We start from the raw sequence: 19,105 nt of genomic DNA, 5'->3' as shown, positions 1-19,105 counted from the left end.
CCACATACTTTTATCTCGGTCTGTGTGCAAGGAAAGAAAGGCTTGTGCTTAGTGTCTGTCATGAAAGGTGTCTGCCCAGTTCTGGCCATTCGATTTGAAATTAGAAGTACATATCAGTATACGGATATAGATAGCTAAATTTTACATGTAGAATTTTATACATATATGTGGATCATGCATGTGTGTGTTCATGTGTGTGTATAAGGTATCTTATGAGCAAGCTCTGCATGACTTAGCATAACTGCACACTCTGCTAAAAACCTCTACAATTAGATCCGAAGAGGGTATGTGTGCATGCGTGCGCACGTGTGTGTATTCATAAATTTATTCCTGATTTCTATACAGAATGAAAAAGCCAAAGGAAACAATCTGTTAGCAACCAAAGGCAATACTAGGATAAATAGTGAAATGAAGTTAAATTAATTGAAGGTTTGGAATGGATCTTACCACCATATTTATTTAAGAAAAGAAATCAGGGTTCAGGGTTAAGATATATTGGTGGGCCATTTGCCTCTGAGGCGAGAAGTATCCGTATCCTGCTGAGGAGCTTTGGTTATGGAGTTTAAATGGAGTCTCATTCTCCATGGTGCGGCCACCTGGGTAGCTGTGTTCGTATTTCATTGCTACGCTTCTCTCATCCAGAAATAGTTACTAACTCTGTAGCACTTTGGGAGGATTCTATTAGATCCTGCATGGGAAGTCCTCTCCCCGTTCATGCACCATTTCTGGCACCTAGAAGCACCTTCATAAACTAGAGCTGCTTCTCTTGTTGTTGCGGGCTGTTGTTATTTTGTCTGAGCCACTGGGCTCAGCCGGGAGAGTCCTGGCCCTGGGGGATTCCCAGGAGGTAGGATTCTGATCCCTGCTTACAGCAGACGCGGTCCTCTGCTGACCAATTGCTTTCCCCCTAAAAGTTCTCAGCAGCGTTCTATGATTTCATGCAGACTGTGAAATGGCAATTGATCGGGGGGAAAGACAAATTAAAAACACCAAGAATTAATCAGCACGAGGCAAGAATTGCAGAAAGGAAGCGATATCTTGACCCAGGCAAAGTGCGCTAGCAACACAATAAACAGCCAAGAGGCCAAATGTGTCACAGGGGAAAAGCAAAGATGGGAAAGTCAAACAACTTCCCCGTAATTCTGCAACTGAACCCTCACTCTTCAGCAGAACCTGGTCCAAACCTCAACCCGCTGGGTCTCATTGCAGAGGCTTTCAGGAAAGTGTGCAGTTACACTAAGTCATGCAGAACTTGCTCATAATAAAAGCACCACAAGCATAAAACCACTACGAGGGGCTAAAGCAATCCCCAAGGGCACAGATGACCAGCAAAGCCTGGAATGCATCACAAAGGAAAATAAATGGAAAGGTTAGCACAGAAAACAGTTCTACCCCTGGCTTGATCAGAGTGTTGGCAAATCAAAGACCCAGAGCTAATTCATAAAAGACACTCAGAGAGTTCAGAGCCTCAGAGGGTCTAGAGGAGGAGGTACCTTCATACGGCCATAAGGTTGAAGGGCGTTATCTAAAAGCACAACTTGCCTGGACAGAGAGCTAGTCTCTTTCATAAGAGGTGCTCTGTAGGGATGGCTTGATAAACAAAAAGGTCTGGTTTTGTGATGAGTAATCAGAATGATAAATTCTGTGTTAGCGCCTAAAAAACCGGTTCTCCTTGAGTGAATGATCCGCATTACGTTGTTCTGTAACCAGCCTCGTGTCAAAGGTCGGGGTGGGGGGGAGGCGCCCTTGTCCTTGAGCCTGCGCCCGCTCCCTTGGCCATCGGGTGGAATCTTATCTGAACATCACCTCGACAGTTCAAAAGCATGTGCTACTCGGCCCGCTGGCGACAGATGCCTCTTCGCTAGATGTCAGCCTTTTAGGACGCATGCAGTAAATGCAGAGTGACTGGGTGTTCAGGAAGCGCGGCCGGCAAAGAAATGCTGCCGAGGTGTCCTGCGCACTCCCCTTTGCCCACATGCTTGTTTTTCCTGTTCATGAGCAGGTGTCTGCACCTCCTCGCCTTTTCCCAGGTGGATTCTGATGGGAAACATGTCACACGTTCTTTTCACAGTGGTGTCGGCAAGGCCAGTGCGTAAAGTTTGGGGATCACGGGCCGCGGCCCGTCCATGGCCAGTGGTCCGCCTGGTCGAAGTGGTCAGAGTGCTCCCGAACTTGTGGCGGCGGAGTCAACTATCGAGAGAGACACTGCAATAACCCCAAGTAAGGCCGCCACAGAGAGTTAGTATTTGTAAGGCAAGAGTGTAGTGTTTCTGTCTTGTTTTGCTTAACGTACTGTTTGAAAGTGTTTTCTTCCCTCTGGTTAATAGCAATCAACTAGGATTTTGCTGTTTGCATTCGAGGCTCCATGCACTGGGCAGAGGGGGGTGAAGTGGTCAGAAACTTAACAACAGCAAAGGAGCTACTCTGTGTGAGAATACGACGATCAGAGACTCAGCTCTATAGTCTGAGCTACTTTCTGAATCTAAATTAGAGCCACACAGTCACACGATCAAATAAATGCCTGTGATGTAGACCAGAGAAGCTTGGCCAGCAGAATGTGTGTGTGTCTCAAACAGATGAACTGGGAAAAGTATGCTGCTTTTTGCCTCGCAGGAATGTACATCAACACGTGTTGACAGATCTGCCTGACTTTTCAAGAGAAACCAGAAGTCCAAAAACATGTGTGTGAAATTTCCCAATTGTTAAGATATTGACTACAAGTTCAATTTTCTTAAAACAGAGCCCATGAGGGTTGATCACAACGGCCGTGGCCTGAGATTGGTCCTTAGTCCCCTGCGGGTACCCTCCCTGGGATTCTGAACCGCCGTCTGTGTTCTTTGAAAAGGCGGTTTTAGGTTCCTTTTATCCGCTCTAATTCCCATGTGAAACGTGTGTGAGATGTACATTTCCTGATTGGCACAGTGATGTAGAGAGAGCCCGGGTTTGAGAGCAAGAGCTCAGACTGCAAATCCTGGGTCTGTTGCTTATTAACTGTGTGACTTTGGGAAGATCACTTGAACTCTGAGCTTAGGCTTGTGTATAAAGTGGAGATAATACTATCTACCTCTGAAGGTTTGGGGGTGGGGGGTTTAGAACTGGGTCTGTAGAACGCCTGACGTACTGGGGAGCATCCAGTGGGTATCCAGCAAAAGGATCCAGGGTCCGTGTAGCTTTTACCGCCTTCATCCTAAATTCATTAGGAGCACAGGGTAACAGAGTGTGAGTCCTCAAAAGCAAGGGGACGGGGAGAGAGGCCTTACTGGTGAAACTGAATTTTGAGAATGTGGTAGAATGGGTCCTTGGAAAATGGAGATTTCACTTTACAGCACCGTTTGAGTGGTGGCTAGCCTGAAGGTCAAGAACACAGGCTCCTAATCCCAGGACCCTGGGTTTGCCTCCTGGCCCTGGGTCTTTCCAGCTGTGTGGCCATAGACAGCTTACTGTCTCTGCTCTAGATTCCTCCCTGGTAAAATGGGGAAAATGAGAGGGCCTACGTCAGCTGAGCTACTACTTGTAAAGCGTTTTTACCAAGGGCCTGGCACGTTATAAGCGTCGTGTAACTCTTTGGTAGGTTGAGAATGAAAATAAATAATGAAACTGGAGCAAAAGGGAAATTTTAAAGAGACCTGGCATTTCCTCTGAGTTAGCAGTTTGCGCTGGATCAAGAGGCCAGTTTCTTCCAAAATATAAGAGAGGGTCGGAAGACACCTTGACCATGGTTTGCTAGACGCTCTTTGGGATAGCGGCAAATATAGAATTTTTCAACTTCGACTCTGTTTACATTTTAGACTGGAAAATCCAGTACTCAGTACTCGGCAGGTGGTTAGGCATCCTGCCCTGGACTCTACCAGATGTCGGTAGGATGACTTCCCCTCCCAGACAACCCTGTGATAACCAAAAATGTCTCCAGGGACTAGAAGGGACAGATGTCATGTAGAGGGCACAGCCATCCCCATTCGAAACTCACTGGCTTATTTAAGACCTGGCAACTAGGTGTGATGGTAGACAAGCTTCGGATGCATTTACAGCTTATACCAGATTATGAAAACCACCCTCCTCGGACTTTGAATGTAGCCCATACCTTGGATAGAATTCTTAGAATCATTCTATTGCTTTTCATTTTTTCAGCCTATTTCATGGATCTGGTTTTCATACATCACAACACTTTACAGCCTCGGTATTTTCCCAAGAAAGAAACAGATTACCTAATTTAATAGCTTTGCTGGTAAAGTGCATGAATGACACCCTTGAGGTTTAAATTAAAACCTCTCTCATATCTGTGGGATTGAGAACTCTCATTATAATGGCTCATTGTTCAGAGAAATATCATATTGTAATTTTAGAAATGCCTAATAAAAGAATCACTAATGTAGTTCCATTTGGTGGTGGTTTATCATTTTAAACAAGATGAAGGCTCCTCAGGATACTGTTTGCTTTAATTATGCATCGCAAATAAAACAAGTACAAGAGCGACTGTCCCGAGGCAATTGAATTAGTTGTTCTCTGTTCTCATTTCACCTTGTTGTAGTAAAATTGGTGGTGGGGGGGGGAGGGGGGGTTCCCCTCCATTTTAAATTACTGATTTCTCCTTTGCTTTGGTTTATTATACATTTGGTCTGTTCCCATCCCTCAGCCTAAGCAATTTCATTTTCTCCTGTGAGAAGAAGTAGGAGCCTTTGTTTCACATAATGATGGTTTTCCCAGAACTTATTTTGTTTCATAAAAATGAATTATTCCTGGCTGATTCACAGATTTATCCAGCTTTTCAGCTCCAAAAGTGTATAAAGGTTATCTGGTTCTGGAATAACCGGTACCACACACATATGGCCCTTCTTCTTTTTCCCATGCCTGGGGCGGGGACCGAGCCCTACAATGCCTCAGGAACCTTCTCCAAACATTTCTCCATCCAACTAGAATAGATTCATGAGTTGCAACCTGTTGTCTAATCCAGTTATTTGATAAATGAGTAACCAGGGGAGATGGAGGGCGCCAGGACAGCCGTCTTTCCCCGAGTCACCAAGCCGGATGTGATAGAGTCAGACCAAGAGCCCACAGTTTTAATCCCCTGACTTTTTTTCCCGGTTCTCTGACTATTCAATTATTATACTCTAAAAGAGCCTAGTAGAATTTCTAGAAAGTCTGTTCAAGAAAATAGCAAAAATTAGAGTAGTGAAAATTAAACATGCTGAGGTATTCTAGAACTTTCCTAAAATGCAACACCATTTGACAACAGTATGCCACCAGAGAGTCATAGTTCTAGAATAATAATTGAATCAAATCTCTGGCCCATTTTCCAACCAGTGATTTCCAGGCTCAGGTGATTATTAGAATCACCAACTGTGCTTTAAAAATAATTATTTCTTGCTTTCCCCCATGATATTTTTTTTGATGTTTTTATTTATTTTTGAGGGGGGCGGAGAGGGGCAGAGAGAGCAGAGAACAGAAGATCTGAAGCTGGCTCTGTGCTGACAGCAGTGAGCCTGATGTGGGGCTCAAACTCATGAACCATGAGATCACAACCTGAGCTGAAGTCAGAAACTCAACCGGCCGAGCCAGCCAGGTACCCCCTGCCCCATCATATATTCTTACTGAGAGAGTCTGGGGACCCAGGAGTGAGTCAGTCTGTCTGGCTGTGTTTATTAACAGAGCTCCTCTGCTGATTCCACTGATCAGCCGGCCAATATTACAAACATGTGCAGTCAGGACATGATATATTATGCAGAAGTAAATATGAGTATCTTTTATAATGGTCTGATGTAAGGACAGAATCACGTTCCCAGACCTTTGTTTTCTGACTGTTTATGTTTTCGTTTTTCATCTTAGAACACCAAGGGATGTCATGGTAGAATTTTCTGTTAACTTCTCCTCACGCTTCTGTTTACAGCTGCAGAAAAATGTACCTGTGTTTGAGGATGTCCTGAGTGCAAATTCTTGCCAGTCATTAAAGGCGGAAAGCATTTGAAACTAGTTAGGATTCATGTGTGCTGACCCTGCCCTAACTCAGTCCTAAATTCTTTTTTTTTTTTTTTTTTATTTGAAGGTTGTATCTCACTTATTTTGTGAGCTTTGTGGGGTTTTGTTTTTTTATCATTTTATTGTATTTTATTCATGATAAGCATACTCTTTAATCCCTATCCCCCATTTCATACATCCTTCCACCTCCCCTTCCCCTTGGTAACCATCAGTTTATTTTCTAGAGTTGAGTCTGATTCTTGGTTTGCCTTTCTCTCTCTTTCCCCCCCATGATTGTTTGTTTTGTTTCTTAAATTCCACATGAGTGAGATCATACGGTATTTGTCTTTCTTTGACTCATTTCGCTTAGCATAATATTCCCTAGCTCCATCCATGTCATTGCAAATGGCAAGATTTCATTGTTTTTCATGGCTGAATAGTATTCCGTTGCATGTATATACATATATTATATATATATATATATATATATATTATTTGCAAACATTATCTCCATTAATCATCACAAGTGCCCCCATTTTACAGGTTAGAAGCTTAAACAGAATTGCCTAAAGATGAGCTAGGAAGAGGCAGAGACTATTTAAACTCAGATCTGCCTCATTATAAAAGGCCAACTTCCTAACCATGGTGCATGACTGTCTTCCTCTTCCACGCTGGCCTCTATTATTGCCTAACTCCGTTAAATGCAGGTGGAGTGGAGCAGGAAACAAATCCTGGGGAGTTGAAGATAGGAGGCTTAGCTGCCCTCCCTCTCTGCTGGCTGTGTGATCTTCACTCAGCAAGTTTGAGGAGCCTTCTCCGCTGTTTTTCACTTCATCTACAGAATGAGGGATCGCTGTGGAGGTTTTGAGATCTTTTCTGCGGACCAGTTTTCAAATTGAAAAAGTAACACATGGGGTCCCCTTCCACTTCATTGAGACTGAGTCATCTAAATAAAGGTTATTTGTAAAAACCTCAGAAAGTCTTCAGCTAAGAAAGTTTTAAGTATGCCTTGTGAAGATGACCAGGAACATGCGGCCCATTAAGGGTTTTTGTAAGTGCTTTTTAGATAATGATTTAAGAAGTCTTCAGGGACTTGGTCGAGCACAGTGACTGCTGAATGTTTAAGTAGTTGCCCCAGAATGTTTTGAAAGAGCGAAACGATCTCATTCTGGCGGCGTGACGCTTCCCGTTTCTGTTGAATCCATTTTAGCAGGCGCTTACACGAGGACTGGATAAAATACGCTGAAGCAAATCCAGGGGTGTTTTATAGCATTCTTGTGCTTCCTAAAGAGACAAGGAATTTTAATCACATGAATTTATTAACCTGGAGCCTTCTTTCATGTTACATGTTTGCATTGGGCTTTTATGTGAGATGGTCCATAGTTGGGTTTTAGCCTTGGGAGAAAACTACAAAAAGGTGGAAAAGAGAAGGAGCAATTGCTTCATGCCTGGAAGAAGCTGGTTAAGACGTTATTGGTAATTTTCAGCTCAGTTTCTGTTCTTTTTTTTCTTTACCTTGCCTTCTGGTTTTTGCTGTCTGCCTACCAAGATCTTAAAGAGCCCGCCATTAGATCATAATTATTTATGTTCTAATGGGATTCCCTACTCTGGAAATCCATTTCTCATTGTGTTTGGCAGGAGAGGAGGAGGCCACCTACAAAGTTAAAAAGGGATTATGCAGATGAGAACAAGGGAATTTTTGTTCACGGTTTAGGATCAGCTAGAATAAAACATAGATGAGTCAGGCAATAATCAGAATACGAGCTCGAATACTGACACAGCTGGATTGGAGAGCATGGTGATGGGGCTTTCCACACTTCCTCTTCCGTGTCCCACCCTCCTACGTGGCAGCAGGTGGATGGCACCCTGTAGAAAGCTGAGTGTGTTCAGAAATGGGAGGAGAGCTGGAAAGTAGGTCTGGTCTACCTGGGAAGAGCTTTGATGCCCACGTGGGGCAGGGGGTGTGTTTGTGAGTGTAGCGCACAGACGCGTACCTACGTTAATAAGAACATGTTAGGTGCATTTACAAATGTCCCTAACACAGGCGAGACGATGCGTGTCAAGAAGATGCCTTCATCACTCTTTAAGGAAATTGCCAGAATGTAAAACTTGGATCAGAGAGGGCAAATAAGTTTTATCTAATTTGGAGGCTCCAGTTGGTGAGCACTGGTAGTGCCTACCCAAGGCCTATCTTGAGGAAAGAGAGAAAAGAAAGGGAAATCCCTGATTGATGGGCTGTGCCCGCCATGGATACATGAAGGGACATGGCATGTTGTGTATTACATTATTTCCATTCTTGTAATAGACCATAGGCATTGCATAGCTTATGACAATGTTCATCTCGATTGTCCCTCCTTATATTACCGCTGTGACGAAGAGTGAGCTCTAGTACTAAAGTGCTTTAATTTTATTTTTAGGCCTCAGTATGGCGGCAAGTTCTGTCCAGGTTCCAGCCGTATATATCAACTGTGCAATATTAACCCTTGCAATGAAACCAGCTTGGATTTCCGAGCCCAGCAGTGTGCAGAGTATAATAGCAAACCTTTCCGTGGATGGTTCTACCAGTGGAAACCCTACACAAAGGTGGAAGGTAATTTGGTCTCTATAACCCGCCGACCAGTATGTCTCTCTGTGGACAGTAATGTGAGTGAACCCACAGGAGAGATCGCTGCCCATTGTTTCCGTCATCCCCGAGGCCTGTCCTGGCCCAGGTTTCCATTCACTTCCCTGAGTTTTGTTCATTTTTCCCCTACCTTTTTCTTCACAGGACACCCCTGTCCCCCACATCTGCAAGCCAAAGGGTTCGTGTATTTGGAATGTACTTACGTTTCTAAACTTACCTTTGACATGTCAGCAGTTAAGTCTCCCAGGGAGGTTAATTGAAATTGGTATGAATTGTCCAGACCAAAAACTCATGAAATCATATATGCCTCATAGAGACACCATATGCGGCAACTGACAAGTTGGATGATTGCACGCTTGGGAAGGCCTATTTGCGGGGTATTACACACACACACACACACACACACACACACACACACAAATTTAAAATTGTCTCTATTCTCGGGTCTGGTTCAGAGGGTTTTTAGTACTTAAAGTTATGGCTTGTATTTTACTTTTTATATTGTGTCTATTTTACCTACGTATCAAAACGTTTATCTTTGTTATACAAATGTAATGCGCTCTCTGTGATACCCGCAGACTAAGCTGTCACCGTTCTGGTTATTTGCTTTCTATTACTTCCATTCACTTGCTTTATCAAAATTGAGCCGTCCTCCCTTGAGAAGGGATACCCCTGACCCCCAGGGCACCCATGCAGAGTGGGAGAACCCTGAATTTAGGGACAGTTTGTGGGGAATGAACCAGAGGGATGTAGCTGTGCCAGAGCTCGTTGAACCTGTGTGGTCAGTTACAGTTGAGAAGCCAGAAGAGTTAGAGACAACACACAACACGTAACAAAGCAAAGGAGAGGGTAGTGGCGCTGTGCTCGGCACCAGCTCGACCTTCGCAGGGCACTTCTCTGCTCCCAGGTCATGACCGTTTGTCCAAAAAGCAAAGGTGGAGACAGATGTGAAAATTCTGAGCTCTGTGTCTCGGAAGGAAGCTCTGGGCAACCGATATGCGTTTTTCAAAAATAGAAACTCAGCATTCGTGGTTATTTCCAGTGTTTTAAATTGCGCTGAGAGACATGTACAGCATTTATTAATGCGTTTTAAACAGCTTTTGAAAGCTACACTCAATGGCATGCCTCTTTCTTGTTTTATGGAACAAACGTGTGCTTGCAAAGTTGGCTTGTCTGAGGGCCGTTTCATTTTCTCTTGGCCTGCAGTGATAAAGCTGGGAATACGTTCATTTGAAAAAGAATTCTCCAATGGAATAATTTGGAGACTTGCCAAGGGGAAAGAAAAAAGTAACTGGTTACTTACAAAAATTCAGAGATGATAACTAGAAGGGGATTTAGATGTATTTGAAATCGCTGCAGGGAACAGGATTAAGTCAAGGGCTACGAACTTCCTAGACCTAGTACCCGACTCCCCCCCCCACCCCCCCGCCAAGGCCTCCCTTGCCAGCCTGCCCACATTATCCTGCCTTCATGGCATCCTCTGAATCCTTAACCCGCTGGATTCTTCATAGCTCTTATCTGTGCATGAGTTTCTATTACATAATCGCTTATTCATTACCTTTCTTCCCACAAGAGTTTACGTTCCGGGGGATGAAGCCTTGGTCCGTTTTGAGCAAGCTTCTGTCTCCAGCCTCTGAGAAAAGCACTTGGCACAAACTTGTAACTTTCAGGATGAATGAGTGAAGTCATAAATATCAACTAGCCATAATGGATGCGTCTCCCCTGTGTGAGGAGTAGGCCCTCCTTCACTGGAGGCACCCTACCAAGGACTGAGTGACCAGCTACGGAGGGCTCTGCACGCAGGGTCCCGGGGACACTTAGGTAGAATGCATTCACGTGCTCTCAAGTCCAGCATTTGAAGATTTATTTTCTCTTGGTTGTACGCTCCCACACTTCCCCGTTTCTCACATATGGCTTTCTCCCAGATTGTCTTCTCCTTTCACTTCCCCTTCTGTTCTTTGCTTTGTCTGCTTGGATATTCCTTGGTCTTTCCCGCAGCACACCTTTTATTCAAATTCAGTGTTTAGGGAATGAATGTGTTTTGTTATCACTCTTTGCATAGGTCCTGTGTTGAGTACCTGAGGAGAAAGTTAACCAGATAATTTTTTTTGTACATTTATTTATTTTGAGAGAGAGAGAGAGAGAGAGAGAGAGAATGCATCCCAAACAGGCTCCACGCTGAGAGCACAGAGCCTGATGCGGGGATTGAACTCACAGACTGTGAGATCATGACCTGAGCTGAAATTGAGAGTTGGATGCTTAACTGACTGAGCCACCCAGGTTCCCCAAACAAATAAACGTAACCTGTATATTTACCAAAATATTTTTTGGTTTCAAAGCTTTTCACTAATCGAATTGCCCTTAATAAGGAGGGAGCATGCCATCCACTCAACAGATGTTTAGTGAGCATTTATTGCGTGGGAGCCATCCCGCTAGGTGCAGGGGGGCCAACATTGAGTTAAAAAGAGACCTGGCCTGGAGATCTCACAGCCCAGCACAGGAGACAGAAAACTGAAGGCCGTTTTGTCTCTCCCTCTTCTCGTTCTGATATTTGCTTGGAGTCAGGAAAGACCAACCATGATTTAAAGGTCTTGTGACCATTTCAGCAGTTTGGGAAGAACAAGGGAAGACTCGTAGTAAATGCAGGCAGTCTTTGTCTTACAGTAGTGAGACTTTTTCCTCTGCCCTGTTTCCAATAGACCAGTTCAGAAACTTGCCTAGGAGTTTTTCCGGGGGAGGGGGTGGGGATACGGAACTTTCCAGAGTTTGTTAATTCCTGGACATAATGGAGAAAAGAAAGGGTATAGATATGTCATCCATAATCTCCTATGCAAAACTTAGGAGGTATTTAATAAGGGGATTAAAAGAAATTTCTAGGGACGTCTGGGTGGCTCAGTCGGTTAAGCACCCACCTCTTGGTTTTGGCTCAGGTCGTGATCTCACGGCTCGTGAGATCGAGCCCCTCCGTGGGCTCTGCGCGGACAAATTGGAACCTGCCTGGGATGCTCTCTCCCGCTCTATCTCTGCCCCTCCCCCGCTCGCATGTGCATGCATGCTGTCTCTCTCTCTCACTTCCTCCCTCTCAAAATACATAAACTTTAAAATACAACTTAAAGAAGAAATTTCTAGGCAAAAGAGAAACTTTTAGTCCACCCACACATCTGCATATCTGGATCATAAAAATCTAACTTCTTTCACATTGAAGTTTTGACTCTGTCTGTTCCTGAGAGGCTCTCTGAAGCACAGCTCTTTGCAAACTGTTGACACGTTTGTTGTGCGGCTGTTGTCAGGGCTGTTGTGTGGTGTCGCCCACGCACAGTCTCCTGTGAGAAATGTCATCGGGCATCGCTGGCCAAGAACGATTTGTATTTGGGAAATTGGCGTAACTTCTTTCTGATAACAAGAACTCTATAGAAACACAGTCATTTTTTTTTTTCTTTTTGCCTGTGATACCAGAAACTTCTCAGGCACTTTATGGTCAATAAAAGCTACATTTTTTGGCCTTTAGGTTTAGTTCGTTTCCTCTTCCTTTTTATGACATGATTGTTCTCTGTATGTTTTATAAACATGAACCATATGCCCTTTTATTTTGGTTCCCCAAAGTGCCTAAACGTTTTTCTCTTAACTGAATAAATATCTAAAGCAATCCATGTCTTAAGGTCAGCAAACTATGGCCTGCGGGACAAATCTGACCTGTTTTTCTTTTTTAAATAAAGTTTTATTTGAACACAGAAACACACCTCCATTTTTATATTGTCAATAGCAGACCCTAAGTCCTAGAAAGCCTGAAATATTTGCTAACCGATGAGAGTAGCTGTACAACCCACCAATCATGTATGTTGTGGCTATGACTAAGGATTAGAAAAATAAAATTGTTGTGTGTTAAAGCAGTTTTACATGAATTCTAAATGGGACTCAAGTTTTTAAAAGCCACATTTACGTAGATTTATGCATGTACACTCACACCCACATACAAACTGTAACGTGTCCCATTGCAGGCATGATTGCTTTCTAAATACATTTAATTCACCCTTTTGGTCATCGTGTCCTTTTTCTCCGATGTCTTACTGATCATGTCCTGTCCTGATCTCTTTGCTTCTAGAGGCAGATCGATGCAAACTGTACTGCAAGGCTGAGAACTTTGAATTTTTTTTTGCAATGTCTGGCAAGGTGAAAGACGGAACTCCTTGCTCCCCAAACAAGCGCGACGTTTGCATCGATGGGATCTGTGAAGTAAGAGAACATTTCTGCACTGGGATGTGTGGTCACGCTTGTGTTTCCTCCTATCAAACGCATACTGTGAGGAGTGGTACCAGAGATTCTGTGTCTGGAGAAGAGGCGGCGTGGGGACAAAGGCAGTGTTGGCAAATCGGGACTGAGGACTTACTTTCTGCAAGACCCCATCGGACATTCTTAGTTACTGCCTCTTCACTCTGTCCCCACGTGTACGCCATGGAGACGATGACATTCCCTACTATGCACAGTAGTTGCAAAAATATAAATAATAGTAGTAAACTTGCAGCCCATCTGCTAAGTACATTCGTTATGTGGTTAGAGTACCACAGATGTGTTGTGGAATAGTACTACTATTTACTGCCAATTAGTCTTTTTTTGAATGTTCATTTATTATTGAGAGACAGAGACAGAGTATGAGCAATGGAGGGCGGAGAGATGGGGGGAGACACAGAATCCAAAGCAGGCTTCAGGCTCTGAGCTGTCAGCACAGAGCCCAACCCGGGGCTTGAACTTACGGACCGTGAGATCATGACCTGAGCCAAAGTCAGATGCTCGACCGACTGAGCCCTCCCATCCCGGCTCCCCAATTAGTCTTCCTTTTAATTCTGTTGGGAGCCCGTGTGTGTGTGTGTGTGTGTGTGTGTGTGTGTGTGTGTGTGTGTCGTGGGGGGGGGTGTTCTTTGAGAGGATTGAGTGGGAGGTGGGGGGTCATGCCCAGCATGGTCATGTTTCAGCAGCAGAGCTCATTTGCCATTAGTAGCAGCAGTGACGTTTTATTCTAGTTTTCCAGATGAAGAGCCTCAGCAAGCTTTCGATGAGTTCTAGAACTTCCCAAGTCCCACCTCTGGTAAAGGCAGAGGAAGGATTTGAACCCCCAGTCAAACCTGAGACTCTGCTTTTAACCCTAAAGTTGTACTAGGTTTCTCATTTTCTTAAAAAAAAAATACAGGGACCCACGTATGTACCTCTTGGTTATTATTACCCAACGGCTTTTCTGATCCTTGATTTTCCTCACTTGATTTATTTATTTTTGGCACAGCCAGTGGGATGCGATCATGAACTGGGCTCCAAAGCCGTTCTGGACGCGTGTGGTGTTTGCAAAGGGGATAATTCAACCTGCAAGTTTTATAAAGGCCTGTACCTCAACCAGCACAAGGCAAATGGTAAGAGATGCCTGCTGTTCCGTTGCTCAGGCTTTGCCGCTGAGCAAGTTTGAGTCAGGCTGGGGGTGGTCGAGCCGTTGACCAGCTCGCCTGACGTGCAGCGACCATGGCTTGGACACCTGGCAAGGGCAGCGGATAAGGGGTGGTTTCTCAGGGTGAGGGATTCCAACACGTCCTACCCAGAGACGTGTCACACGGATGCCTTTCTCCTTGGCAGTCCATCCCATGTGCCACATGCCTTTGTTAAACAAAGGACTCGTTTTGAGCCTTACGGTTCAGGATGTGAGTCCTGATCTGCCCTCACAATGTGCCATGCATACTTGAAGCCGTTCTCTAAACAGATCTTGAGTAAAGTGAAATCCAGAGCCCTGTGTCCCAAACATCGCTACTCAGGCACATGGCCCTGAGTTTCTTCCAGGTACATGAAAAATAAAAGGTGTTCTTGGATTTTTGGTGGCCTTGGTGGCTCTGGAAAGGAGAGGAGCGTCCCTCCCGTCCACACGCACGTGCTTGGGGAAGGAGCATACACTTTCTCTCCAGTGTTCCTTACCCTGGGAAAGTGGCGTCATCGATCGTTGGCCCTTCGTAGAACCGGAATGGACATCTGCTCGTGATGCCATGGCCCTGCTGTAGAAGAGTGGGCCTCCCTACGTCTGGGCGGCGCGAGCCCCGTTGCCCCAGTGTGCGATGTGGCAAACAGCGCGTTTTGTTCTTCCCGTTTAGAACACTATCCTGTAGTCACCGTGCCGGCGGGGGCCCGGAGCATTGAGGTCCAGGAGCTGCAGGCCTCTGCCAGTTACCTTGCCGTCAGAAGCCTCAGTCAGAAGTATTACCTCACGGGGGGCTGGAGCGCGGACTGGCCTGGGGAGTTCTCCTTTGCGGGGACGGTGTTTGAATACCAGCGGGCCTTCGGCCACCCGGAGCGCCTGTATGCACCAGGACCCACCAACGAGACGCTGGTCTTTGAAGTAAGCCCCTTCTCTTTGTTCTATTCTCGGTGCCTCTTGCCGTGTAGACAGCAGTGGCCTCGCTCTGAGCTAGCTCAGATCTGTTTCCTAATAACCTAACTTGCAAAGTGCCAACTCGATATTTTGGCAAAGGGGTTAAGAATCTGATGGGTCTCCAAGAGAATGCACTGATTTTCACTCTTTTTTTTTTTGATTTTTTTTTTTAATGTTTTATTTATTTCTAGGAGAGAGAGAGAGACCGCGTGAGCAGGGGAGGGTCAGAGAGAGAGGGAGTCACAGACTGAAACAGGCTCCAGGCTCTGAGCTGGCAGTCAGCACAGAGCCCGACACGGGGCTGGAACCCACGAACCGCGAGATCATGACCTAAGTGAAAGTCGGACGCTTAACCGACTAAGCCACCCAGGCGCCCCATGCTGATTTTCACTCTTAATGCCAGCTTCTCAGCATTGCACTTGACCACCGTGAATCTTAAGGAATATAGTAGGAATGTGCTTTAGATAATTCCATGTTGTCTATATCTGCCATTTGGATAAGCCCCCACCCCTATTCACTGCATCGATCCGCTGGCCTAGGAGGTGGAATGATCAAGTGGAAAGAACTCTTCCTTGAATGCCAAGAAAGGGGTTTTTTTTATAACTAATTTTAATGTTTGTCTATTTTTGAGAGAGAGAGAGTTCAGGGGAGGGGCAGAGAGAGAGAGAGAGAGAGAGAGGGAGACACCAAATCCGAAGTGGGCTCTAGGCTCTGAGTCATCAGCACAGAGCCCAATGCGGGGCTTGAACTCACAAACGGTGAGATCATGACCTGAGTGGAAGTCGGACGCTTAACCAACTGAGCCATCCAGGCGGCCCTGGCAAGAAAGCTTTAATCAGAGCAAACCACCTTACTTTGGAAGGCTGTTGTTTCCTTACAGGTGAGAGAAAAACAATGAACGGATAACAATCAGCCAGTGTACCTGCAGGTGATTTCTTATAAACATCGAGATTTGGGGGCGCCTGTGTGGCTCAGTCACTTAAGCTTCTGACTCTTGATTTCAGCTAGATCATGACCTCATGGTTCTGTGGGTTCAAGCCCTGTGTCCTGCTCTGCACTAACAGCACAGAACCTGCTTGGGATTCTCTGTCTCCCTCTCTCTCTCTGCCTCTTTCCATCTCCCTCCCCTACCCTCTCTCTCAAAAATAAATAAATAAATATTAAAAATAGAGATTTGGAGATCTGTCAAGAGCAGGGAACTTCTGGCCCCACTAGATGCTTGAGTTTGCACCTTGGTTCTAGATGGTGACTGTGGTGCTAATTCATTTAAATTCCCATCATCTTGTCATTTGAAATACTCGGTCCTGTCACCGCTATTTGTGTGGTGGGAGGTCCCTCAGAGATCTCACATCACCTACTCGGAGAGAAGCTGTAGTTAGGAAATAGTCTCCCAACCCTCTCAACTCTTTGATTTCAGAGATGAGAGCAGGAAGTCCACATCAAAGTGGAATAAAGTTAGGGTGCTTGGGAGCTCGGCGATGGAGCCAGTCCCTGAAATGACACTTTCATTAACCCTAATGGATAGGAATGGAACTCTGATTCAAGACTTCGGGATATTTTTTCAGACCTTTTTTGTTTGTTTGTTTGTTTGTTTGCATTAGATGTTCTGCGTTCTGTTTCATTTCCATCAAGCATCTGAGCAGGAAACCTCTTTTCCTTCTCTTCAGGGAAGTTCTGTTTTCTTTAGAGAGGTATATTTAGCTTTCAAGGTATCAGTTTTAGAGCAACAACGCTTCATTAGTTTTGCCAAGAGGCCTTTGATCCATCTCTGAGCAAATGTACACAAACCGAGTTCTGCGACCGCGAAACAACCCAAGTCCGGAAGTGGGGCGAGGTGCCTCTCACCGCTCCTGCCACAGGCGATCAGAACAAAGTGCAAATCATTCCCGGTGAGAAATAGGTTTTTTACTGCCTTGTGACAAGCAACCATTTTTTGCCGCTGGTTCTCTCTCCGATTTTGTTCATCAGCGCAGAAACTTTCCAGGAGGTTTTCACAATTCCGCCTGTGACTTAAGGTTTGCCATTACACAGAGATGATATGCCGAATGATCACAACAAAGAAGAAGGCAAGAAATGATGGGAAGGGCAAAGCAGAATGACAGAGATCCTTCCTGCTTTCATCTCTGGAACCTGAAAATACTCCCCCCCCACCCCACCCCCACCCACGTCGCCGTCTGTGTTGATCAAATTAACCAGACAGTTGACACATTGTCACTGAACAGGAGACCAGCCTGGAGCTAAGAATTTGTGTTTATGCTTTCTCTTCATTTATTTTTTAAAAATTTTTAAAATGTTTTATTTATTTCTGAGAGAGAGAGAGAGAGAGCGTGAGCAGGGGAGGGTCAGAGAGAGAGAGAGGGAGATACAGAATCTGAAACAGGCTCCAGGCTCTGAGCTGGCTGTCAGCACAGAGCCTGATATGGGGCTTGAACCCACAAACCGTGAGACCATGACCTGAGCCGAGGTCGGATGCTTAACCGACTGAGCCACCCAGGCGCCTCGCTTTTTCTTCATTTAAACCTGGTTCCTTCTTTCGTTCATCCATGTATTGTGGCTCTGATGAAAACTACATCTTCGGGGAGTATTCAGCAGGTCCTAAATGTTTCCTGAGGGATAGGAGCTAGTTTTGAGAAATGGAAGGAGGGCCTTAGTGGGTGAGGGAGTTCTGCAGAATTGGTCAGGCCCGTCATCCATCTCCTTGCAGACAGACACCTCCCTGAAAATAGGTCAAAATGTAAGGAGATCTATTGGTGAGATCTAAACCAAGTTAAGAAAACATACACATCTTCCCCGGGTTCAACTGGATATGCAGAGTACTTTTTAAGATACTTTCTTACTAGGATAGAAATAGAGTAAGAACTATAATAATATCGCTATTAAGACAAGGTTGTGATTTTGCCACAATGGGTTAAGGTCGCATTTGCTTAGCTGTTGTATAGAGCCTTGCTTTCTGGGCTCATTCTACTTACAGGTTGAATGAAAGCTTAAATTAACATCTTAGGAATGTGACCTTTCTGGAGACAATCTAGTGGGAAATTTGTATGATTAATTGGACATGCCCTGCATGTATTTTTAAAGAAGTTAGGGTTTCATTCAAAAGCTGCAATTATGTTAGGAGCTAAAAAAAAATAAAGTGAAGTCTAGTCACCTAGCATTACATCTGTTTTATCTTTTCAAAGAATTTGGGTTAATGACTTTAATAATTAAATTATCCTTTATCACTCTCAGGAGGGCATCATCAAGTTTTTGCTCAGTTTTTATCACATGCTCATACCTTTCCAGGATCAGGGGAACACAGTGATTTTTAAAATTTAAATCGCAAGAAGCAATAACATACATTTTCCAAAATTGATACCGTATACCCGTATCCAAATCATCCATGGCTATATTCTTTAAAGGAAGTTAAGTAAAGTTCATGTGCCTTTCCATACAACTATGGATTGAACCAAAATGAATACTTTGGGAGCCAAAAATATGTTCATTCCAATATAAACACGTTGAATGTGTTTTAACAATCCTATGGGATGCATGGATCCTATGGGATCCCCCAAGGGTGGGAACCTCTAAAATGAAAAACGCTATTCTATCCATCTTAGAAAGACTAAGTCTGTGAAAGAAAGCACTTTCTCTCCCGGCCTTTTAAAATTACTGGACGTTCACTAAGTTCTCACTGTAGCGTAAAATTCAGGAGAAAGGCATGTTTGTCAAAATACACAGAGATGGCATTAGGGGGATAGTGTTTCTCTCCTTCATATGTTTTCATCAGATGCTCCCAATATCTTAGCTCGTTCCCATGTTCAACCCCCGTGGTAGGTGCTGATCTAGGTATCTACTTTCGAAGCGCTTTTCCTCTGTTCGTTTCCATGTCTGTTCATTTCCATGGCGGATAAAAAGAAAATGAAGCAAACACTCATTGGGTGCCCATTCTATGCCCAGTCCCGTAGGAGGCGCGGGAGATACACACATGGCGAAGACATAAATTATGTTGCTGAAACATATAGTCTGTAAAGCATATATGTAAAACCTGTAAAAAGTCGGTAAAGAATGCGTTTTGTGTTGTGGTCACCATTCTTGTCGGAAGCAACTTGGTTCAGAACAGGGAACATCTATATAAATAATTGGCTCTGCAG

The 19,105-nt window shown here is 44.6% G+C and overlaps 1 protein-coding gene across 2 annotated transcripts in view; it reads left to right on the top strand.

The window, feature by feature from the left end:
- Positions 1-19,105, top strand: part of ADAMTS18 (ADAM metallopeptidase with thrombospondin type 1 motif 18) — a 143,640-nt gene that overhangs the window by 87,997 nt on the left and 36,538 nt on the right. For both annotated transcript variants that reach the window (XM_039226031.1, XM_039226021.1), the window contains 5 exons: positions 2,072-2,220; positions 8,370-8,542; positions 12,678-12,808; positions 13,851-13,974; positions 14,698-14,942. In XM_039226031.1, the coding sequence (XP_039081962.1) occupies positions 2,072-2,220; positions 8,370-8,542; positions 12,678-12,808; positions 13,851-13,974; positions 14,698-14,942 (822 nt within the window). The remainder of the gene's footprint in view (positions 1-2,071; positions 2,221-8,369; positions 8,543-12,677; positions 12,809-13,850; positions 13,975-14,697; positions 14,943-19,105) is intronic.

The sequence above is a fragment of the Hyaena hyaena genome, unplaced genomic scaffold, assembly GCF_003009895.1.
Source record: "Hyaena hyaena isolate Hyena2069 unplaced genomic scaffold, ASM300989v1 scaffold_1, whole genome shotgun sequence".
In the NCBI taxonomy this organism is placed as follows: domain Eukaryota; kingdom Metazoa; phylum Chordata; class Mammalia; order Carnivora; family Hyaenidae; genus Hyaena; species Hyaena hyaena.
This window is presented reverse-complemented; position numbering and strand designations above follow the sequence as displayed.